The sequence below is a fragment of the Enhydra lutris genome, unplaced genomic scaffold, assembly GCF_002288905.1.
Source record: "Enhydra lutris kenyoni isolate GAN:26980312 unplaced genomic scaffold, ASM228890v2 scaffoldscaffold3, whole genome shotgun sequence".
In the NCBI taxonomy this organism is placed as follows: Eukaryota; Metazoa; Chordata; class Mammalia; order Carnivora; family Mustelidae; genus Enhydra; species Enhydra lutris.
In genome coordinates this window covers 4,178,688-4,203,679 of record NW_019154087.1, presented here as the reverse complement: position 1 = coordinate 4,203,679, position 24,992 = coordinate 4,178,688, and the positions used below count along the sequence as shown (strand labels likewise).

General features: G+C 35.1%; 1 protein-coding gene across 1 annotated transcript in view; it reads left to right on the top strand.

Moving 5' to 3' along the window:
- The window catches only part of LOC111155028 (La ribonucleoprotein domain family member 1B), a 131,905-nt gene extending 107,561 nt beyond the window's left edge, over positions 1 to 24,344 (top strand). Inside the window, exons 13-19 of the mRNA XM_022515046.1 lie at positions 1,727 to 1,938; positions 2,392 to 2,498; positions 16,415 to 16,575; positions 16,947 to 17,091; positions 21,214 to 21,323; positions 22,076 to 22,203; positions 24,003 to 24,344. Of these exons, the coding sequence (XP_022370754.1) occupies positions 1,727 to 1,938; positions 2,392 to 2,498; positions 16,415 to 16,575; positions 16,947 to 17,091; positions 21,214 to 21,323; positions 22,076 to 22,203; positions 24,003 to 24,248 (1,109 nt within the window). The 3' untranslated portion in view covers positions 24,249 to 24,344. The remainder of the gene's footprint in view (positions 1 to 1,726; positions 1,939 to 2,391; positions 2,499 to 16,414; positions 16,576 to 16,946; positions 17,092 to 21,213; positions 21,324 to 22,075; positions 22,204 to 24,002) is intronic.
- Positions 24,345 to 24,992: the final 648 nt, after the last annotated feature.

Below are 24,992 nucleotides of genomic sequence, written 5' to 3'. Positions count from 1 at the left end.
TAACATCTGTGCTGGGTATTAAAGGAAGGATATGAGTTCAATTGGGTGTGAAAAGATAAGGGAAAGGGACTTACAGAGAGAGGAAAAAGCATATGAAAAGGTATCAAGCAAGAAAACAGGATCAAGTAGGTTGCTATCTGGGGCACCAAAACTGAAGTGGTGAAAGACAGCTGAGGAGTCAAAATCAGTAAAGTCTTAATATGACACGATAAAGAAACTAGACTTCTCCTGGAGGCAGAAGAAACACACTGATAGGTAAGTAGATACATGAAATCACCTAATTTGCTCCTCAAAAAATGTTCTGATATCCTCCCATTCAGAATGGGAGGAGAAAGTGGAAGTTAGGGAAATTAGGTAATAGAGTAGGTAAGTTCACTTTTGAATTTATAGCCTTGTGTTTAGAATAGTGCTTGGCATATAGTAGGCACTTAATATTTGTTGAATGATGAACAAAAATTGAACTGATGAGCAAATTGATAATTCTGAAGAAAAATCATATAGAAACAGAAACAGAGTCTGTATTCTGCTTGCTTACTTATTAGTATCTAATTACCATGATATTTTCACAAACTAATTAATTAATAAGCAAAGCAGCCCAATAGAAATATGGTCAGGATATGAATGGTAAGCTTATGATAGGGGAAATCTGAATGATGATTATACATATAAAAATAGGCTTACTAGAACCAAAGAATTATAAATACCATTTAAATCCCATGAGATAGAAAAATATTTAAACATCTAAACAAAACCCAATCTTAGCCAGGGTATTAAATTGCTGAGACTTTTTCATGCTACTGCTGGGAGTATAAATTGGTGAAACCATTCATTATAGAAATCACATTGACAATCAGTAATCAGTCAGAAGATACATATGTCATTTTAGTCAACATTTCCATTTCACATGTGAACCTTAGAGACATGCTCATACCTGTAAAGAAAGACATATTTAACAATGTTCACAGTAGCATCTTTGATTATACCAAAAATTTAGAAATAACATAAATGTGTAGCTTCAGGAGAATGGAAATTTTAATATATTTGTATAACAGCATAATCTCTTACAATAAAAATGAATAAACCAAAGCCATATGAATAGAATTTGAATAATCAAGTCTCAAAATATGACTGTAAAAGCTTGTAAAATGATACATATAGTATGATGTCATTTATGTGAAGTTAATTATACAAAATAATGTTATTACAAATATGTATATAATAATAGATAAAAATACCAAATTTCAAAGCCTGTTTGTCTCTGAGGAGAAGTGAAAGAGGGTTGGGAAAGGTTATATAGTGGGCTTCAGCCTATTTTTCTTTTTACAAAAGTCAGAAACAGAGCAAAATTAAAATTTTGTAAAGTAGGTAATGTGCAGTGTTTATTTTTTATTCTTACATATTTAAATGTTTCTAATGAAAAAGTCTTTTGAGAGTGGAAAATTTCAGAATTACTTTTGTTCTCAAGTAAAATACTTTCTTAGTATCTATTTTTTTTTTTAAGATTTTATTTATTTATTTGACACAGAGAGATCACAAGTAGGCCGAGAGGCAGGCAGAGAGAGGTGGGGGGGAAGCATGCTCACGGCTGAGCAGAGAGCCTGATGCAGGCTGATGCCAGGACCCTGAGATCATGACCTGAGCTGAAGACAGAGGCTTAACCCATGAGCCAAACAGGTGCCCCCTTTCTTAGCATCTAAATACATTTAACTACTTTTTTGCTTTGCAGGTTTAAGTGATGAATTAGCCCCGAAGCTATTTGATGTTTCAGAAATATCTTCAGCAACAATGGCCCGTTCATTGCCCACAGCAGTTCCAGATTCTCCTAGAATTTATCCTGCAAGAACACCTAAAACACCTCGAACACCTAGGTTACAAGATCCAAATAAAACACCAAGATTTTATCCTGTTGTTAAAGAACCAAAAGCTATTGATGTAAAGGTACACAAAACTACCAGAAATATAAAGGCTGCATTTTATATCCTTTAACATTCCAAAATGAGACTTTTTAGTTTCTATCATATTTTAAAAAATATATATTTTAGATGGTAAGAACTCACTTAAAAATGGTATTTTACCAGTGATGTTTTCTCAGGTTAAGGAATAACTTCCTTAAAATTTGTAGTGTAATTAATGTTAATCAGAAGGTATAATGAAGACTCACACTAAAGTGTATTTCCTTTAATCCTTGGGTTGAATCCTAGCAAAGGACCTTCTTTGTTAAGTTTTGTAACTTGTATGTGAGATGTTTAAGTTTTGTGACTTCATGTGATTTCATAATGTGTCATCTACAGTATGAAAATGTTTGAGCTAGTTTACAGTCAGAGGGTTTCAATTTACTTGTGAAGTTCACATTACTGAAATAATTGCAATGTTTGACTTCTTTTTCTTTAGAGTCCAAGAAAGAGAAAAACAAGACATAGTACAAATCCCCCTCTAGAGTGTCATGTTGGTTGGGTAATGGATTCCAGAGATCATGGGCCAAGAACATCTTCTGTCAGGTACTGTATTTGTCAAACATTGCTTTTTTTTTAAGTTTGTTGAAAATAGTTACTAATTAGACATTTGGAATATTTAAAAATTTATATGTTAGCAAAGTATGGAACAATGAAAATAGTTTTTAAAAAGAAGCGGAAGAAAGGGAAATAAATGGGACATTTTCCAATAAATACATTAAGGAATAATTGAATAGGACAATTTTTTTCCCATTTAAACTAGTTTCCACAAATGTGTACTCTTAGATAAGAAAATATTTAAGTTTATGAAAGATTCCAGATTCTCAGTGGCATAGTGGGTTCTTAGTGAATTAATGTGCTAAACAAACTACTCAAACTATAAAAAGAATATGGAAATAAAACACCTTGTTATTTTGAAGTTTTTCCTTTTGGGGGAAAATAACTTAGATTAGTTGACTATTAGTAGTAAGTGGTTTTTCTTTTAGCTTTTTTTTTTTTAAAGACTTATTTACCTCAATAGAGATGATAGAGCAAACCTTTGATAGTGCCAGTTGTGCAATATAACATGATATGTTTTATCTTATACAGTGGATGCAGAGGTGATTTGCTGCTAATTGCTGTGTGTTTCTTGTAAACTTCTGTTTGTGTAGATATTTTCAGAATAATTATCTGACCAACTTTCTAAATGAAGATTTAGCTTAGGAAAAAGTATTCTTTAGTTACTAGAAGGGGAGGATTAAATAGTTTCATTCAAAGAAAAGCTAGTGAATTTATCACGATCTGAAAATCTCCACCTCTGTCTTTCCAGTGATATTTATTTGGTACTTTTACATTTGTTCTCATTAGATATATTGTCCATAAAATATAAAATGTGTATATGTTTTTTGCACACCTATTGTATACTTAGGGTTATTGTGTTCTAAGTGATTTTGAGAGTTTATTTTCCAGGGTATTTTTTTTTAAGATTTTTATTTATTAGAGAGAGAAAGCACGAGCAGGGGAAAAGACCGAGAGAGAAGCAGGCTTCCCATTGAGCAGGGAGCCCAACAATATAGGGCTCGATCCCAGGACCCTGGGATCATGACCTGAGCTGAAGTCAGACGCTTAACCAACTGAGCCACCTAAGCACCCCTCCAGTGTGTTTGTTTTTTTTTTTTAATCAGAGCAATATATTTAGAGATCAACAAATAATGGTGAAAGATTTTAGTCAGTAACATTTAGTTTAGTTAGAACATTTAATGGAACGTTTAGTTAGGAATATATTCCTTACAATTCATTTTTTATTATATTATATCTTTCATTATTAATAATTCATCTATATAGTGATTTATTCATTCCCAGGCACCACTCCACGTTCTTCCACAAGTAAAATGTATCAGGAAAGCAGGGGCTTAACATTATGTTGGACACTTTCCTAGGCACTAAGTATATAGCAGGGAACAAGATAATTACAGACCCTGCCTTTCTGGAGCTTAATTCAGGGGTGACAGACAAGTATTTATAAAAATGACTATATATTTTTTTAAATTGACCTACTTTTTAGAGTAGTTCTAGGTTCACAGCAGAAATTGAGTGGAAGGTACTGAGAGTTCCCTTAGACACCATGCATTCCCTGCCTTCCACACACAGCCTCACCCCATTATCAACATTCATATCTTTAGATCATCTACCTTAATGTAATTATGGATATGGTTGGATTTAAATCTGCCATTTTAATTTTAATTTTTTTTATTTTGTATTCTACTTTTTTTCATCTCTTCTTTGTTCTTTTTTCTTCCATCTTTTGGATTGGCTGAGTTTTTATGATAATTCTATTTTATCTCTACCATTGGCTTCTCAGTTATATCTCTTATTTTTTACTGGTCTTCTACTGTTCATAATATACATTTCAACTTAGTCTACTTTCAAATAATATTATACCACTACATGTATAGCATAAGAATCTTAATACCATAAAGTTCCATTTCCTCCCATCCTCTGTAATATAGCTTTATTATTACTTTTCTGTAGACAGTTTAAAAACATGAGAAATTTTTATTTTATCTATAATCTATCTATCTATTTATAGAGTTTTTATTTGAGAGAGAGAGAGAGAGAGAGAGTGCATTGGGGAGGGTGAGGAGGGAGAGGCAGACTCCCCTCTGAACAGGAAGCTAGATGATCAGACGATCCCTGGTCTCAGTCCCAGAAGCCTGAGACCATGACCTGAACTGAAAGCAGACATTTAACTGACTGAGCCACCCAGGCGCCCCAATGTGAGAAATTTTTCAAACATTTGCTCTCATTTTTACCATTTGTAATGCTCTTTATTTCTTAAAAATTTCTCGTTGTACAGGTCTGTTAGGAGTGGATTCTATCTACTTTTGTTTATCAGGAGAAGTTTGTCTTTTTCTATTTTGAAAGATATTGAGTATAAAATTCTTTGATGGATCTAGATATGGGTATGGTTATATGTGTATATATCTGTGTGACACATAAGGTATTTATCCTGCTTGTGGTTCTCTGAAGTTTTTGGGTTCATTGTTTGTTGTCTTTTATTCATTTAGGAAAATTTTCGTCTCTTACCTCTTCAAGTATTTTTTGCCCTGTGTTCTTGTTTGTTCCTACTTCTGGGATCCAATTACATGTATATTAGATCATTTGTTAATATCTCACAGCTCTTAGATGATCTGATTTTTTTTTTCTACTTTTTCTCTTTGTAATTCACGTTGGATAATTTTGATTGACCCTTGTTCATTTTTAGTTGTGTCCAGTCTCCTGATAAGCTTATCACAGAAATTTTCCATTTCTGATAATTGTGCTTTATAAATTTTGTATTACCATTTGACTTCTTATTAATAGTTCTCTTTTTCCTGCTGAAGTTTTTTTATCATGCATGTTCTCCTTTCCATGAATTCCTTCAACATATTAATCTAATCATGGTTATTTTAAAGTCCATTGTGTGATCATGCCAATAGGTGGGTGATCTGATGTATATATCCTTCTGTTTGTTTTGGGGGTTTTTTTGCATTATTTTTTGATTAAAAATTTTAATTTTCTTGTTAGTTTGTGTCTTATAAATTTTTATTGAATTTTAGATTCTTGCTCTTAGACTTATTTTATACCTCTAATATCTCCAAATCTCAAGCTGAGTAAACTCTCATCTCTTTCCAGTTTATTTGTTCCTAATCTGCAGAATTTGGCTAAAATAAATCCTAGGCTGACTGATATGAATACAGTTTCATATACTCCAGTTATACTTACATCCCCACTAGAGTACTATAAATATTATTTTCTCCTATGATTTTTTAAAAAGATTTATTTATTTGACAGATGGAGATCACAAGTAGGCAGAGAGGCAGGCAGAGAGAGGGGGGAGGGGAAGCAGACTCCCCGCTGAGCAGAGAGCCCGATGTGGGGCTCGATCCCAGGACCCTGGGATCATGACCCCAGCCGAAGGCAGAGGCTTCAACCCACTGAGCCACCCAGGTGCCCCTTTCCTATGATTTTTTAAATTCATTTGACAGAGAGAAGGAGACCACAAGTAGGCAGAGCAGCAGGCAGAGAGAGAGGGAGGAAGCAGGCTCCCTGCTGAACAGAGAGCCTGATGTGGGGCTCGATCCTGGGACCCTGGGATCATGATCCCAGCCGAAGGCAGAGGCTTTAACCCACTGAGCCATCCAGGTGCCCCCCCTATGATTTTTTTTAAGATTTTATTTATTTATTTGACACACAGAGAGAAATCACAAGTAGGTAGAGAGGCAGGCAGAGAGAGAGGGGGATGCAGGCTCCCTGCTGAGCAGAGAGCCCAATGCAGGGCTCGATCCCAGGACCCCGAGATCACAACCTGAGCCAAAGGCAGAGGCTTAACCCACTGAGCCACCCAGGCGCCCCTCCTATGGTTTTTAAATAACATTTTCTTTTCTTTACATACTATAAGAGTATAGTATGTAATACACATGACATACAATGTATGTGTTAATTAACTGTGTATGTTATCAGCAAGGCTTCTGGTCAACAGTAGGCTATTAGTAAAGTTTTTAGGGAGACAATATTTACATGTAGATTTTTGACTAGTGTAGAGTGTCAGCACCCCTAACTCCTACATTGTTCAAGGGTTAATTGTATAAACGTATATGTAACTTTTTTTTTTTAAAGCAACACTTTTTTCTTTCTTTTTTTTTTTTTAAGATTTTATTATTTATTTATTTGACAGAGATCACAAGGAAGCAGAGATGCAGGCAGAGACAGAGGGGGGAAGCAGGCTCCCTGCTGAGCAGAGAGCCCGATGCGGGCTCGATCCCAGGACCCTGAGATCATGACCTAAGCCGAAGGCAGAGGCTTTAACCCACTGAGCCACCCAGGCGCCCCCGTATATGTAACTATTAACAGCCCCTCATAGTCTATGAAACAAAAATTGGGGCATCTGGGTGGTTTAGTCAGTTGAGCATCTATTTCTTAATTTCAGCGCAGCTCATGATCTCAAGGTTGTGAAATCTAGGCACCTTGTCAGGTTCCATGCTTAGCAGGAAGTCTGCTTGAGATTCTCTCCCTCTGCCCTTCCCACCACTCTCTCTCAAATAAATAAATAAATCTTTAAAAAAAATATATATGAAGCAAAAATTGAAAAAAATTGGAGAGAGAAATAAACATTTCTACAAGAATAGTTGGAGATTTCAATACTCTACTTTCAATAATGCATAAATCAACTTGACATAAGATGAGTAACAAAATAGAGGACCTGAACAATGCAATAAACTAATTAGACCTAGAAGATTTTATATATATATATATATACACACACACATAATATAGTCTACCCAACAACAGCACAGAATATACATTCGTAAGTATACACAGGACGTTTTGTACTATAGACCATGTGTTGGGCCAAAACAAAAGCTTCAGTAGACTTTAAATGTGATACCATATAAGATATCTTCTCTGATTGCAGTGGAATGAAGGTAGTAGAAATCTATAACAGAAGTAAAACTGGAAAATTCACAAGTATGTGAGAGTTAAACAACATAGTTTTAACCCATGAGTCAAAGAAGACATCATAAAGGAAATTAGAAAATACTGAGAGAGATATGAAAGTGAAAACAGCATACCAAATCTTAAAGGAATGCAAGGAGAGCAGTGCTCAGAGGGGAATTTATAGCTATAAATGCCTACATTTAAAAAGAAAAGAGTTCACAAATCAGTAACCTAACATTATATTTTAAGAAACTTGAAAATGAAGAGCAAAATAAACGCAAAGCTTGCAGAAGGGAGGAAGGAAATGTTGAAAATGAGAGCAAAAATAAACAATAAAGAGAAGAGAAAAACAGTAGAGAAAATCAAAAACAAATGTTGGGAAAAACAAACAAACAAACAAAAAAACAAATGTTGGTTCTTTGAGAAGATCAACAAAACTAACAAAGCTTCTTTAGCTGACTGCCAGAGCAAAAAGAGAAGATGCAAATAACTAAAATCAGAAATAGAGATGGAAACATAACTAACCAATTTTATAGAGATAAGAGGATTAGAAGAGATTAGTGTGAACAATATACATTAACAGATTAGACAACCTGGAAGAAATGAACAGATTCCTCAAAACTTACAAATTAAACTGATGGAAGAAGAAATAGACGGTCTGAACCCCTGCATAAAAGAGATCAAATCAGTAATCAAAGACTTCCCCTAACAAAGAAAATTCCAGACCAATGGCTCCACTTGAAGTGAATTCTACCAGATAGTTAAAGAATTAACACTAATCTCTTTCAAACTCTTCCAAAAATTTGAAGAGAAGGGAATGCTTACTCTATGAGGCCTGTGTTATGCTGATGCCAAAACCAGATAAAGACATCACAAGAAAATAAAATTATATACCAGTGCCCCTTATGAATATAGATGCAGAAGTTCTCACCAAATATTAACAAATGAAATCCAGCAGCTGTCAGGGACACTAGGCTGGCTCAGTTAGTAGAGCACGTGACTCTTAATCTGAGGGTTGTGAATTCAAGCTCCATGTTGAGCATGGAGCCTACTTAAAAAAATAAATAAATAAAAATAAATTTTTAAAAAGTCCATTAGTATGTTGAAAAGATTATTCACCATGACCAAGTGGAATTTATCCCAGTAATGCAAGAGTGGTTCAACTAAGAAAATCAATGTACTACATCATATTAATAGACCTAACGCAATGACTGGGGCACCTGGGTGGCCCAGTCAGTTAGGCAGCCGACCTTCATCTCAGCTCAGGTCATGATCTCAAGGTCCTGGGATTAAGCCCCACATCAAGCCCTGAGCTCAGAGGGGAGTCTGCTGAAGGATTCTCTCTCTCCCTCTCCCCCTGCCCACACTTGCACACACTGACTCCCTCTAAAATAAATAAATTAAGATTTTTAAAAAAAGAATTAAGGAAGTGACTACGTGATCATCTCGGTTGACATAGAAAAAACATTTGACAAAATCCAACATCTTTTTATGATTAAAAAGTCTGAAAACTAAGAATAGAAGGAAAACCCCTCAGCATGGTAAAAAGTATTTGTAAGAAACCCACAGCTAACATCATTCTCAATGGTGAAAGACTGAAATTTGTTCTTCCTAAAATCAGAAACAAGATGAGGCTCTGCCTTCATCTTGGGTCGTGATTCCAGGGTCCTGCTATAGAGCCCCGAGTCAGGCTCCCTGCTCAGCACTGCCTGCTTCTCCCTCTCCCACTGCCTGCCATTTTGCCTGCTTGTGCTCTCTGTCTCCCTGTCAAATAAATAAATAAATAAATAAATAAAAAGGATATTTGATTTCACTGTTGGTATTCAAAGTTGTACTGAAAGTTTTAGCCAGAGCTAGTAGAGAAGGAAAGGAAAGACATCAAATTAGAAAGGAGGGAGTAAGAGTTGCCTGAGTGGTTCAGATGGTTAAGCATCTGCCTTTGGTTCAGGTCATGATCTCCAGGTCCTGGGAGCAAGCCCCATATCAGGCTCCTAGCTCAGCTGGGAGTCTGCTTCTGCCTCTCCCCCTGCTTCTGTCTCTCCCGTTGCTTGTGCATGCTCTCTCTCTCAAATGAATTAAAAAAAAAAAAAAAAAAAAAAAAAAAAAAAAAAAAAAAAAAAAAAAAGGAAGGGGTAAGACTATCTCTAGTCACAGATACTGTGATTCCATATATAGAAAATCTCAGAGGATCAATGAGAAAGGTACTAAAACTAATAAACAAATTTGGCAAAGTTGCAGGGTACAAAACAGAAATCAGTTGGGTTTCTATATGCCAGCATTTGAGCAATTTGAAAAGGAAATTAAGAAAGCAATTCTACTTACATTAGCACCTAAAAGAATTAGATACTTAGGGGGGAAAAAAAATCTAACCAAAGACGTGAAAGTTCTGTATGCTGAAAACTACAAAACATTGCTGAAAAAATTACAGCAGACCTAAATAAATGGAAAGACATTTCATATTCATGGATAGGAAGACTTAACATTGTTAAGATATCAGTGCTATCTAAAGTGATCTATAGATTCAACAAAATCCTTATCAGAATTCCAACAGTCTTTTCCTTTTTTTTCCCCTTCCAAATTTTTATTTAAATTCTAGTTAGCTAACATACAGTGTAATTTTACTTTCACAGGTAGGATTTGGTGATTCATCACTTACATACAACACCTAGTGCTCATCACAAGAGCCTTAATAGCTGTCACCCATTTACCCATCCTTTCACCAGCCTCCCTTCCAGTAATCCTCAATTTGTCTTCTATAGTTAAAAGTCTGTTTTATGATTCGCCTCTTTTTTTAATATCCCCCTGTGTTCATCTGTTTTGTTTCTTAAATTCCACACCTGAATGAAGTCATATGGTATTTGTCTTTCTGTGACTGACTTATTTTGATTAGCATAATACTCTCTATCTTCATCCATGTTGTTGCAAATGGCAAGATTTCTTCTTTTTTATAGTTGAGTAATATTCCATTGCATATATATATATATGCACATACATACATAAACACCATACATTCTTTATCCATCAGTCAATGGACATTTGGGCTTTTTCCATAATTTTGCTATTATTGATAATGCTCCTATGAACATTGGGACACATGTGCCCCTTTGAATCAGTATTTTTGTATCCTTTGGGTAAATTCCTAGTAGTGCAATTGCTGGGTCAGAGGGTAGTTCTCTATTATAACTTTTTGAGAAACCTCCATACTGTTTTCCAGAGTGGCTGTACCAATTTGCATTCCCACCAACAGTGTAAGAGAGTTTCCCCTTTCTCCACATCTTCACCAACACCTGTTGTTTCCTATGTTACTATTTTAGCCTTTCTGATAGGTGTGAGATATTATCTCATTTTGATTTGTATTTTGCTGGTGATGTCTGTTAGCCATCTGGATGTTTTCTTTGGAAAAATGTCTATGTTTTCTGCCTCTTTGTTAACTGGATTATTTGTTTTTGGTGTTGAATTCAATAAGTACTTTGTAGATTTTAGATACTAACCCATTATCTGATATGTCATTTACAAATATCTTCTCCGACTCCAAAGGTTGTCTTTTAATTTTGATGATTGTTTCCTTCACTGTGCAGAAGTCCGTTATCTTGACGAAGTCCCAGTAGTTCATTTTTGCTTTTGTTTCCCTTGCCTCCGAAGACCTGTCCAGTGAGAAGTTGCTATGGCCGATGTCTGAGAGGTTACTGCCTGTGTTCTCCTCTAGGATTTTGATGGTTTCCTGTCTCATATTTAGGTCTCTCATTCATTTTGAATTTATTTTTGTGTATGGTATAAGAAAGTTGTCCAGTTCTATTCTTTTACATGTCGCTGTCCAGTTTTCCCACCACCATTTGTTGAAGAGACTGTCTTTTTTACATTACATTTTTTACATTTATATTACATTTACATTACATTTTTACATCACATTTTACATTTACATTTTTTACATTGGATGTTCTTTCTTGCTTTGTCAAAGATTAGTTGACCATAAAAAAGATTCATTTCTGGGTTTTCTATTTTCTTCCATTTTTCTGTGTGTCTGACAATGATTTTCACAGACATGGAAAACCTTATTCTCAAATTCATAGGACACTGCAAGGAGTCCTGAGAAGCCAAAACAGTCCTAGAGATGAAGAATAAAATTGGAGGACTAACACTTCCTGACTTTGAAAGTTACTACAAAGCTACAGTATTAAACTAAAGCACATGGGTGGCTCAGTCAGTTTAGTGGCTGCCTTCAGCTCAGGTCGTGATTGCAGGGTCCTGGGATTGAACCCCATGTTAGGCTCCTTGCTCAGCGGGAAACCTGCTTCTCCCTCTACCTGTCGCTCCCCCTGCTTGTGCTTGCTTTCTCTCCCCCACCCCCCCATCAAATAAATAAATAAAATCTTTAAAAAAAGAAATTGTAAACAAAAAAGAAAAAAATTAAAAATTAAAAAGAAATATTATGGTCCTGGCATAAGGACAGGCAAGTGGACCAATGGAATAGAATAGAGAACCTAGAAATAAACCCTCATATGTCTGGTCAGTTTATTTTCAAAATGGGTGCTAGAACTGTTCAGTAAAGAAAAGGCCCATCTTGTCAACAAATAGTACTGGGAAAATTGAATATCCAACATGGAAAAGGATGGATAAGGATGGATCCAGATCTCATACCCTGTATAAAAAAATTAACTCAAAATTGATCAAAGACCTAAACTTAAGAGTTAAAGCTATAAAATTGTTAGAAGAAAGCATAAGGGAAAATCTTCATCACCCTGGATTTGACATTGGTTTCTTGTATGACACCAAAAGCACAGGTAACAAAAGAAAAAAAATAAATTACACTTCATTATAATTAAGAACATTTTTTAAAAAAAGATTTTATTTATTCATTTGACAGACAGAGATCACAAGTAGGCAGAGAGGCAGGCAGAGAGAGGGGGGAAGCAGGCTCTCTGTTGAGCAGAGAGCCCGACGTGGGGCTTGATCCCAGGACCCTGAGATCATGACCTGAGCCGAGGGCAGAAGCTTAACCCACTGAGCCACCCAGGCACCCCTATAATTAAGAACTTTTATGTGTCAGAGTCAAAAGACAACCTATTCAATAGGAGAAAATCAAGTTTGCAAATCAAGTATCTGTTAAGGGATTAATATTTAGAATATATAATGTACTTCAAAAACTTGACAACTAAAAAAACCCAATTCAAAAATAGGCAAAGGATTTCAATAGAAATTTCTTCAAAGAAGATATACAAATGGCCAATAAGCCCATGATAAGATGTTCAATATCATTAGTCATTAGAGAAATGCAAATAAAAAACCACAGTGAGATACCTCCTCATACCTACTAGAATGGTATTATGGTTTCTCCTTAAAATTACATGTTGAAGTCTTAACCCCCAGTGTGATTATACTTGGAGGTAGTACAGGGAGACCCATTAAAGGTAAAGTTAAATGAAGTCATAAAGGTGGCCCCTAATTTAATAGGACTGGTGTCTTTATAAGAAGAGGAAGAAATACGAGAGATCTCTTTCTGTATATACACAGAGGAAAAGCCATGTGAAGATGCATAGAGAAGGTGGGTGTCTGTAAGCGAGGAAGAGAAGCCTCACCAGAAACCAATGCTGCTGCCACTTTAATGTTGGACTTTGTAGGAGTGCTGACAATACTGACTCCATCTTTTGCTTTCTATCTTGTTCTTGTCTGCACAGTGACCTTCCACAGGGCCACATGTTCCAGGCCTGTTGGAGGTTAGTGTGCACTCTAGCTAGAATGAGGGAAGGTGTACAGATTGTGCCACTTCAGATGAATAGTAGAGATCCCTCTGGCACACAGATAGTGCTACTTTAGATAACTGCCCTTCAGCCTCCCCACAATGATCCCCCTGCTCTATAATCTCTATAGATTAAGTTACAGACTTTGTGGAAAATAGCTGCATAGTGCTGAGATCATCTTTCCACCCGATCCTCCTGTCAGTAAGTTGCCCTAAATAAAAAGCTAAATAGTTTGGAGTTGCTTGGTTTGTTTTTTGGTCTCAAAGTACCTTTTCAGTCCAGAGGATATTTTACTGCCCCTCTTCCACCTTCTAATAGACTTCTGACCTCAAGAATTGTGAGACCATAAATTTCTGTTGTTTAAGCCATCCAGCCTGTGGTATCTTGTTATGACAGCCTGAGCTATCTAATATGTATAATTTTTTAAAACACTGCAAATATGGGGCATTTGGGAGGCTTGGTTGGTTAAGCACCCAACCCTTGATTTCAGCTCAGGTCTTGATCTCAGGGTCATGAGTTTAGGCCCCAAGAACATAGTTAAATAAATACATATGTTTATTCCTGAAAATAAATGTTTGTGAAGATGTGGAGAAATTGGAACTCTTGAGCATTGTTTGTGAAAATATTAACTGCCACAGCCACTGCAAAACAGTTTGTCATTTTTTCAAAAGGTTAAAACATACAATTACCATATGTTCCAGTTATTGCTCTCCTGAGGGTTATATCCAAAAGAATTGAAATCAGGGAGTTGAACAAACGTTTTTAAGTCCATGTTTATAGAAGTATTATTCATAACAGCCAAAAGATGTAAACAACACATGTCCTTTAACAGATTACTGCATAAACACAATATGGTATATACATATAATGGAATATTATTCAACCATATCAAAGAATGAAAGTTTAACTTATTGCAACAACAACATAGATAGACCTTGAAAACATGCTTAGTGAAATAAGTCAGACTCAAAGGGTGAGTAGAGTATCTTCTCACTTGTATGTGAGGTACGCTGAATAATCAAATTAAAAGAGAGAAAGTAGAATAAAAGATATTGAGAGCTGAAGGGAGGAAGAAAGGGCTAATTTTGTTTAATAGAGTTTTTGTTAGGGATGATATAGAAGTTTTAGGTATAGAGTGGTGATGGTTATATAACATTGAGAATATTTAATGCTGATGAATAGTAAGCATGTTTAAGAATGATTAAAATTAAATATTGTGTATATTTTACCATACACGCAGACATGCATATACAAACTCCTAAAAAAAATCACCACTGATTTCACTAGAAAAGTCTAAATATTAGTGGAAACTATCAGGCTCTTGGTGACAAATACAAGGTTTCAAAAATTCTAATATGTGCATGAAAGCTCAGTTTTCCATGACATTACAGATTCATTTTGTTCATTTTCAAGGAAATATCTGACACAAAATGAAGTCTGAATAACCATAATTTGTTTGTTTTCTAGTTAGAAATGGTGTTCCATGAAAAAATCAATTAGGTCAGCTCACAACTTTATCACACAAGTGCTTTGACTTAAGACAACTGTCTCAGTTTGAGCTGCTCTTAACACATATGGCATGGACTGGGTAGCTTAAGTTTATTTCTCACAGTTTTAGGATGAAGGTGCCAACAGATCTGGTATCTGGTGAGGGCCTGCTTTGCAGATGGCTATCTTCTTGTATCCTCACATGGCAAGTAGCAGAAAGAAAGGAAGCAAGCTATCTTGTGTTTCTTTTTATAAGGGCACGTACTCCACTCATTAGAACTCTACCCTCATGACTTAATTACCTCCTAATACCTTCATATTAGGAGCTAGGAATTCAAGACACATTCAGTCCATAAAAATAGCCATTATACTTTGATAATGCTGCAAAAGTGCTTTATGCTTTCATCCCATTTTTTTAAAAAAAGATTTTATTTCTTTTTTAGAGAGTGGACAGTGGTGGGGGATGGGGGAGAGCAGAGGGACAGGGACAAACAGACTCTGAGCTGAGAATGGAGCCTGACTTGGGACTCAATCCCAGGACCCCGAGGCTATAACCCAAGCTGAAACCAAGAGTTGGGACACTTAACCAATTAGCCGCCTAGGCGCCCCCCATTTTTTTCTAATTGTGATTTAAAACCACATAAAAATTTCCCATTTTAATCATTTTTAAGTGTACAGATCAGGAATGTTAAGTATCTTCACATTGTTGTGAAACATTTCCAGAACTTTCTATAACACTAAAGCTTTTGTCCCATTTTGTCACACGCAGTAAGACAGGTAGGTACTCAAGGCTTGAGATTTCACATAGTTAATTTTTTTTGCTCCATCAAGGAATCTTAAGTTGAAACTGGCATTTTTAAAAACTTGCCCATGCATTGCAGTGAATAATACAATCACTAGTATGTAAAGTTTGTGCCACTGCCTCAATTTTCATCAGTCATTTTCTACACCATTGCTTTAGTAACTATTCAGTACAAATGTGAACACAGTGAAAAGGGCAAATAATACCTTAGTGTTATTGTGAAAAACGGTCTTGTGTTACAAATTTTCTGAAGAGTTCCTGGGAACCCCTCCAAGCATCCACAGACAACACATTGAAAACCACTGATTTAGATCACAGTTTTAGGAAGATCACTTTGAAGCAAAAACAAAAAACAAAACACAGGAAGATCACTTTGGTGGTAGGATAGAGGAGGGAGATTGGAAAAATTGGGAGACCAGTTAGTTTGAGTGAAAGAGGAAGGAAACCTGAATTTGAATAATGGAATGCAGACAAAAAGGAAAAGACCGATTTCAGAGATATTTCAGAAATGAAATTGATGTACAGAATTGCAAGTATGTCTTTGGACTCATGAAATTGTTATCTTTGTGCCAGATATTATTTCTCATTTCCATTTATCCAACTTACTTCATTTACTTAATTACTCATGAAAATTGAAAATTTCTCCCCTACATAAGAAACTAAACTAATAATAGATCTGGAGGAGGAATAAGCTAGCTATTCAGTTATCTGCTTCTACTTACTGCTTTAATTTGAGAATTTATAACCATGTTTATAACCATGTTCCTTATCATCTTCTGAATATACCTGTTAAATATGCTATTTAAACATAAATAGCAATTAGATTTTTATGTCATTAATTTATTGTTAGGGACTAATGTCTTTTCACTGTTCAGATGCAATAACGAACAAGTAACACAGATTGTTTAAACACTTGGTTTAAACACTTGGTTCTTGATATTTCAGTTTGAAGGCTTTTTTCCCCCCTCCTCAAACAGCAGTTCAAATGCTTCACCTTCAGAAGGTGCACCACTAGTAGGAAGTTATGGATGTACTCCTCAATCATTCCCAAAGTTCCAGCACCCTTCTCATGAACTTTTGAAGGAAAATGGCTTTACCCAACAAGTGTACCACAAGTATCGTCGAAGATGTCTAAGTGGTAAGATGCTTGTCCTTTATGTAGCTATGTTTAAAACTAAAATATATTTTTAAATGTGACATTTAATATCAGGTGAAGATATTCTTTTATTTTGTTATAATTACCTTAAGTAAGTATTCATGTGTTTTGTAGCTTAACTCATTAAGAAATAAAGTTTAGCATATTCTTATTAGTACTGACGAATGCTTAGATTTGAGCAATGAGTCAGGAAATGGATTAATATTTGTCCCTTACTTAGAAGAAACCCAAATACATTTTGGAGATTAATGTGTTTTAACGTTCCTTGTTTTAGGTTATGTAAAATGTCTGCTGCTTTGACTTTAATAAGTTTCTTTAACAAAAAAATGTTTTATTATTTTAACTTTTTCCAGAGAGAAAACGCTTGGGAATTGGCCAGTCCCAAGAAATGAATACCCTCTTTCGTTTCTGGTCCTTTTTCCTCAGAGATCACTTCAATAAAAAAATGTATGAGGAATTTAGACAACTTGCTTGGGAAGATGCAAAAGAAAATTACAGGTCAAATATTTTCTCATATTTTTACAGTTAAAGGGAGTTTTCAAAAAAAGAACACAAAAGCTAGTACTGAAGTAGCCCTGTTTGAACTACGAAAGTAGCACAACATAACTATAGAGAGGGCTATATTAGTTTCCTATTGCTGCATTGCAGATTATCCCAAAACTCAGAAGATTAAACAACAAGCATTTATTAGTTTACAGTTCCTAAGGGTCAAGATCCTAAGAACAGCTTAGCTGGGTGGTTCTGACTTAGATGTCTCATTTGCAGTTAAGGTGTTAGACCAGGATGCCGTCTCTGAAGACTTGACTCAGGCTGGAGGAGTCAAGCTTATTCACATGGCTGTTGGCAGGAAGTTTTAGTTCTTCACCACATAGGCCTCTCTCTCAGTGGGCATTTAACAACATGACTTCATCCAGAGCAAATAATCTAAGAAAGATGGAGAACTTCCAAGATGGAAGCCTTGGTGTCTTGTATAACCTATGCTTGAAAGTGACATACCATCACTTCTGCCATGTTATATTGTTCACACAGACCAACCCTGGTACCATACCTGGTAGGAGGAGACTACCCAAGGTTGTGAATATCTGGAGGTAGGATCATTTGGAGCCATCTTAGGGGCTGGCACAAAGGCCAAATGAAATTTGAAAGAGCCACTAGAGACTTCCCTTGCATATGCATATACACCCCAAATTGATAAATACTTAGAGCCAAACTAGTTGTGAAGATGACTTGAGCCAAGAAAAAATAAGGCCTCTTATCATATGTCTAGACTCATCTATCAAATCTCACTTTTTCCTGCTAGTGCTCTAGTTCTCTAGGCAACAGTGGTACAGAATGTGTTCTCTGAATGATCTAAACTCTAGTCTCTAGATGTCTATATATATTCTCTTCTTCCTCCCTCTGCTTTGCTAACTCATTCTTTTCATCCAGGTTAGACCTTGTTTCTTTGAGAAATGTTCAGAATAAGCTTTGAGAATGTTTATACCAGACTAAAAGGGTGAAAAGAAACATGAAGTAGGCTCTTGTACACTATTCCTGGAAAATGGTAGGAGGAAGAAGAGATGGAAAGAAGAAAAAAAGAATTTTACACTCACTGTTTACTCAAATTTAGCATTCTTCAAGTTCTACTTATAAGTCTTAAATAAGAATATATTGTTAATCAGTTATTGTAATCTTTCAGAGGAATACAAGATGCTGCAAATAAATTTTTCTGGAATAAATTACATTTGCCCTGACATATATAAAAATAAAGACTATTTAATTTTCTCCCAGAATCTTTATCTTGATCAGGAATGACAGATACATAGTATGTTTACCTCTGTTTCTCTCTTCTGTTATTACTGACATCTCTATTCAAACCCAGCACTGTTTAATGTTATTCTTGAATTCAGATCTATAGTCTTATCAAAATTTTGATAGCTACTGCCAGTTTACCTGAGTTGGCAAAAGGGCAAAATTTGCTATTTCTGATTTTGATGTTCTCATTGAAACAGTGATGTGCTACCCGTTAATGGGTTGTGAAGTCAATTTACTGGTTTGAAAAATATCAGACTGCACTGAACATAGTAAGGCTAAATTTTTTCACAATTAATACATACATGCAAATTTAAGAATTATTGCAAAACTTATCTATGTTTTTAAGTGCACACATTATATGTGTGAGTGTTGTGTTAATTTGGTCACCAGATAAAATATTTTTCTTAATATTGGATATAGAAAAGTTTGAAAGTCATTGTTATAATTATAAAATAATTTTTATTTAATTTTTAAATATAAAATATTTATATTTTTTATAAAATAAAAGATTTTATTTATTTATTTATTTATCAGAGAGAGAGAGAGAGAGAGAGAGCACAAGCAGGGAGGATGGCAGGCAGAGCAGGCAGAGGGAGAAGCAGGCTCCCCGCTGAGCATGGAGCCTGATTTGGGACTGATCCCAGGACCCTGGGATCATGACCTAAGCCAAAGCAGTTGCTTAACCGACTGAGTCACCCAGGCACCCTGTTCACTGTTATAATTAGTCTCAGGATATTTTGCTCTTTTTGCAAACACTTTGTTTGGTCTTCAGGACTTTCTAATAACTTTTCTGATATGCCTGTGACCATCCAAGGCTAGGTTGGGGCTTCTTCTGTGTTCCTATAGTTGTCCGTGTATTTTTCTAGTAGCTTTTTAACACATCATTTTGGGTCTGTTTCTGCAATGTTCGTGACTAGCCTGGATTAGCTCTTCTGTAGGAAGTATGACATAGTGGTTAAGTGTCTGAAGGTTTTGAAATCATACCTAAATTTGAATCCCAGCCTATTAATTACTGTGAGCTTGACAAGTTATTATTCCCGTGAGATTTAGGTTCTTTATCTATAAAGTAGGGGAAATTATGGTAGATACACTCAGAGGGTTATTGTGAAGATTAAGCAAAACAGAACATGTAAAGGTCTTAACATATGATACACAGTAAGTGCTTAATAAATTGTTACTGTTATTAGAAAGATCAATACTTAATCTATCCATTGACTAAATTTAGCAGTAAGATGATTTCATAAGGAAGGAGAGAAATAACTTACGTATCTTCAATGTGCCAGCTCTGGTCTAAATGCTTTACAAATATTATGTCATCTATTCTTAAAAAGTAGGATATTGTTATCCCCATTTTTAGGGATATAATTACAGGGCTAGAATTCAAATGTAGCTCTTTCTGCTTCTCAGCCTTTATGTTTTCCATTCATCTAAGCTGTCTCATAATGAGGAGTAAATGAGTAAATAACAACTGAGAGGCTGGCCATTTGCCCCTGCTCTTCACTCCAGCAGTTATGCTGCATAGTTGGGTTGTTATTAATGTCATACTTTTGGTCTTTGGAATTGGTTTACCAAAAAATAAGACTAAAAATCCAAATATTGTAGTAGTCTATTGGCCTTTACCAAGATAAACTAATGTATAACAAATATCAATATAATTTCCCATAAGAAAGGTATCAAGGCAGATTTGTCATTTCTGAGATGGTGGTTCTTTAGTCCTTAGTCCTTAGCCTTCAGTCATACAAGCTTAAAGAAGAGCATCACTTACGGCTACCAAAGCAAAGAGCTCAGGTCAGTGGGTGGGTGTGTAGTTGGTAGTCCTACATTTCTCTTGGTGGCTTGCCAAGAAACGGAAAGTGATAATCTGTCCAGAATAAATAAGTTTCTTGGCAAATAAGAAATCTTGCAAATAAACTAGTAGTTATAAAAGACACACACTCACCGCTTATTGTGAATAAAAGCTACGCAAAATTATGTTACTGGTAATGAAGAAACTGTAGTCTTTATTCCACTAAGGCACTTAGAACAACTTAAGGATCCTAACTGAGATATCTTTTAATTGTGACATGTTTTAGTTGAATAAGCTAGACTTGGTCCTTTTACTGCTATCTTGTTAACTTTGTTCATTCTTATGGGTTCTAGTCATCACCATTAATTAAAGGTTGAGCCCATGTAGTTTGCTAATACACAGTCCAAAATTTGTCTTGGGTTCTCTAGGTAGTTATAGAAGAATACAAGGAAATTTGTTTTCTGATTTTTGTAGTGATTACAATTATTTTAGCAAAATATCTTTTATGAAATGTACTTTATAACTAAAGCAGGGAAGATCTGTTAGGAGCCATTTAATTATCTTTGTCACTTATAGTTGAATGGATCAATTACACATAAGGTCTAGGGCACAAGAGTATAGTCTTTCTTTTTAGTAAAGATTATGTTCAGAAGGATCTAAAACCATGCATTATACCTTAGTTTGGAAAAAATCTAAAGCATTCCCAATGTCACTAAATCTTTTGACCATGTCTTCAGAAATACCAAGGAGAGATCCTCTGTCTGTCCAAAGCCACACCATAGTTGTCCACGGGCTGCCTCATTCTGCAGGTTCCCAGTATATGTCCATTAGGTGCTATGGCTGAGTGAACAAAAATACCAAACCATCTATGGATTACTAAATAACCACTTCAGCTAAAAAAACTGCATACTAAAAATTATACAACTTTAAGCCTTTATTTTTTTGCTTGGGCAATTTTTGTCATGTTTGCTTCTATCTCATAGATGTTCACATTGTCATAGCAAAATTTTTATTATAAACCTTTAATTTCCTTTCTACAGGTATGGATTAGAGTGTCTGTTCAGGTTTTATAGTTATGGACTGGAAAAAAAATTCAGACAAGAAATTTTTAAGGATTTCCAAGAAGAAACCAAAAAAGACTACGAATCTGGTAAAACAACAAAACAAAAAACTGCAATAATCTTATTTTATTTGCAAATTGTAAACCTGAGTCAATAAAAAGGGAAGGAGTTCATAACTATTTTCTTCAGAGTAGGACATTTAAGACCTTCAGGCCACTATTATGGTTCTTGATGAAGGTTATGGGGTACGGTATAATAAGAAGGTCATTCCTGTGAGGTGTTGGAAAACAACTATGCCCAAGTGTTTCCTTTATGGAGTAGTATTTTACTATTTTTCCCTTGACAAACATGAAGATAATACTCACTGATGTTCCATTACATGAAAATTCTTTGTAATATCAGCACATATGTTTGGAAAGATGGACTAGCACAGTGGGTAACAGTGCAAGTTTTGGGCTAGATTCTTACGTAGATCTGAATCCCATTTTCACCACCTGATAGCTGTGTGACTTTGGTTAAGTTACTTTACTTTGTTAGCCTTAGTTTACTTGTCAGTAATATACATAAGAGCACCTATATTACAGGTTTTTATATGGTTCAAATTAGTTTAATACATAAAAACCACTTAAATAATACCTATTATTGTATAATAATAGGTATTATTGTATAACAAATGCTTACTAAATGTTAGCTGCCATTATTATTACAATGTCTTATTCTCAAGATCTAGATAAAGTATATGCTGGAAGATAAATGGTTAGTTGCTGATGGGGTCATGTTTAATATGAATCATTTTTTAAATTCTATATAATTAATTGTGTATATTTTTCTTTGTTATTAGGTCAGCTATATGGATTGGAAAAGTTTTGGGCTTATCTAAAATATTCTCAATCTAAGACACAGTCTATTGACCCAAAACTTCAGGAATACCTCTGTAGCTTTAAGAGGTTAGAAGACTTCCGCATTGATGTAAGTTTTTTTTTTTTTTTAAGATTTTTATTTATTTATTTGACAGAGCGAGATCACAAGTAGGCAGAGAGGCAGGCAGAGAGATGGGGGAAGCAGACTCCTCGCTGAGCAGAGAGCCCGATGCGGGGCTCCATCCCAGGACCCGGAGATCGTGACCTGAGCCAAAGGCAGAGGCTTAACCCACTGAGCTGCCCAGGTGCCCCATAAGTTTTAAGTCCTTACTTCTGTAGTCTTTTTATTACCTTCATGTTTTGAGCTATCAGTGACTTCTTAACTTTGGTTTTACAATTTTTATTTTTTTAACTTTTTATTTTGAAATGATAATTTTCTAGTTTTGAAATCAAACTTTAAAACAGGTGTAAAGATAGTACAGAGAACTCCCTTATACTCTGTTTATCCAGATTTCCCAAATGTTAACATCTTAGGTAAGCACAGCACAATTGTCAGTTCCCTTTAATTTTGATATGCCCCTGTAATTAAACATTTTATAGATTTAGTAACATTTACATGGATATGTTACTAATTTCTCACTAGCAGTTTGGTAATTTTTAACTTTCTATATAATTTTATTCTATACTTTTCATAATATATGCTGATATAACATGGATTTAAGTTTCCCCACATAATAAAATTAAGACAAGAATATTATATACATATATAAAGACAGAAGAGTAAGCCTTAAACATTTGATATCAAGAGGAAAAGGTAAGCATTAAAAAAAGAATGAGAAGAAAATAAGATAAAGGAAAAAGAGGAAAAAGAAATAAGAATCAAAAGAACAGAAGAGAGAGAGGTGAAAGGAATGCTAGGTCCATCTCTGCTTATATTGTAATATGTTTGTTTTATATTTTGTGTAAATAGGTTTCACGGCCCAGGGACGGAATTAATAGAAGTGCCTGTCTCTGGAATTAAGGTGTATCTAGAGTGGCCTAGCCAGTTCTGTCACAAAGACATCCTTGCTCTGTGATAGTGACTTTTGCCCTATCTGAACAGAAACTAAGAATCCAGGCCTCTGCTTTTAAATACAATGGAAGATTGGAGAAGGAGGTTATGGTCTTAACTTGTCTCCAAAGGAAAATATTGGGCTGGTGGTGTATAGTTCTGGGCTCCCAAATCTTTGTAACTGGAAAGGTCTTGAATGCTGACTTTTTTTGAATGCAGAATACCTTTTTACTGCCTACCCCTCTGCCCCCTGCTTGCAGTCTGAGGGGATTTGGGAGCTTAATGGATATTAATGTTTGAAAATGTTTAAAATTAGTACCATCAATAATGCTGTCCAGTTTCCTTATCCTAGAAATCCTGGATAAACCTTCAGACTCACTGAAGATTATTTGATTTGGTATCTCTTTTTTCCCCCTGCTGCTTTCTTTCATCTGTTAAACGTTATCATTCAAATAAGCCTAGCATAGGAGTTTAGGGTTGGAAGGGACTAGAGTTATAAATGCTTTGCAGTTGACAGAAGTTGAAAAAAAGAAGGAAAATAGCCTCTTTGAAACATTTTCTTGGAGGCAGGGAACCCAGCCTTATATTTATGCCCTGCAATGTAGTTCAAGTCCTAAACATACGAGAGTCTTAATAAATATATGTTGAGTGAAAGAATGAACAAATACTGGTAAGCTGAGTTATGTAAGGAGGAAATTTAAATTGAATACCTTAAATTGCTGTAAAGTTTTTGTTATTCTAATAAAATCTACTGAAATGCCAACGTAGTTTCCTTTTTTGTTGAAAAAGTCTGACCTTAGATCAGGAAGGAGGAAAAGTAGTAAAATTTTCACTAAACTATCTTTCATAATTTGCAGCCCCCTATTAGTGAGGAATTTGGAAGAAAAAGACGTTCATCTACTTCTGGTGAGGACAGTAGTCGTCATAGACTTCCATCTAATTCCTCTACAAAGCCACCAAGTGCTGCTAAGCCTACATCTGCTAATCAGCTTCAAGTCCCAATAAGCTGTCCCAGAAGGAATACTTCACAGGAGTCCAGTGACAATTCACACCGGAACAGTGCTGCCTCAGTCTCAACAGATGGTGAAATGCTTGAGAAATAGACTCTTATGAAAGTTGTTTGCCCTTGAAATCGACATTTACATCAGCATTTATTTGGGAAAAATCTTCTGATGTTTAATTGTGATAATCACAAAAAAGAAAAAGGAAGAAAAGTGGTAGCATTTTTTTTCTAACAAGATAAATTCTAAAAACATTTTCCCTGATGTCATGAGTAAGGATAGTTTTGGTGACCTTTTATAGAGATCCTCTAGTAATGTATTTTGGTCTCAGTATTTCTTTTTCAAAGTAATTGTTTACAAGGACAGCATTCCTTAAATATATACAAAAACAATATAAGGAATGCCTAACGCTTCAGCTCATACTTCTTAAAGAAGATACAGTATGTTGTATTCATCTCTTCTATAGAGCTTTCCTAAAGAATCCAATTACCCTGCTATCAATTCATATTTGAACTTATCAAAAACAAAGGAAGATTACGTATATATTTTTTAAATTCAAAAAAAGAATATAAAGTGATACATTTGCTTTTCTTTTTGACATATAGTTTAAGGAAACTTTTTTTTTAACCAAAATACAATTATATTGCAGTTAAATTGAAGTATAAAATATGTGCATTTTGGGTACTGGGTTTTCCTTTTTTTTTCCCTGTAGTCATACCTCATAATTTCCATAGTTATTGCTGTGCTGGTGTGGAGTGTTCTGAATTGGCATCAGCTGGTTACCTATTAGAAGAGATTTACTTTTTGTGACTCTATAATAAACCAGAACAAGTAATTGAAAACTTG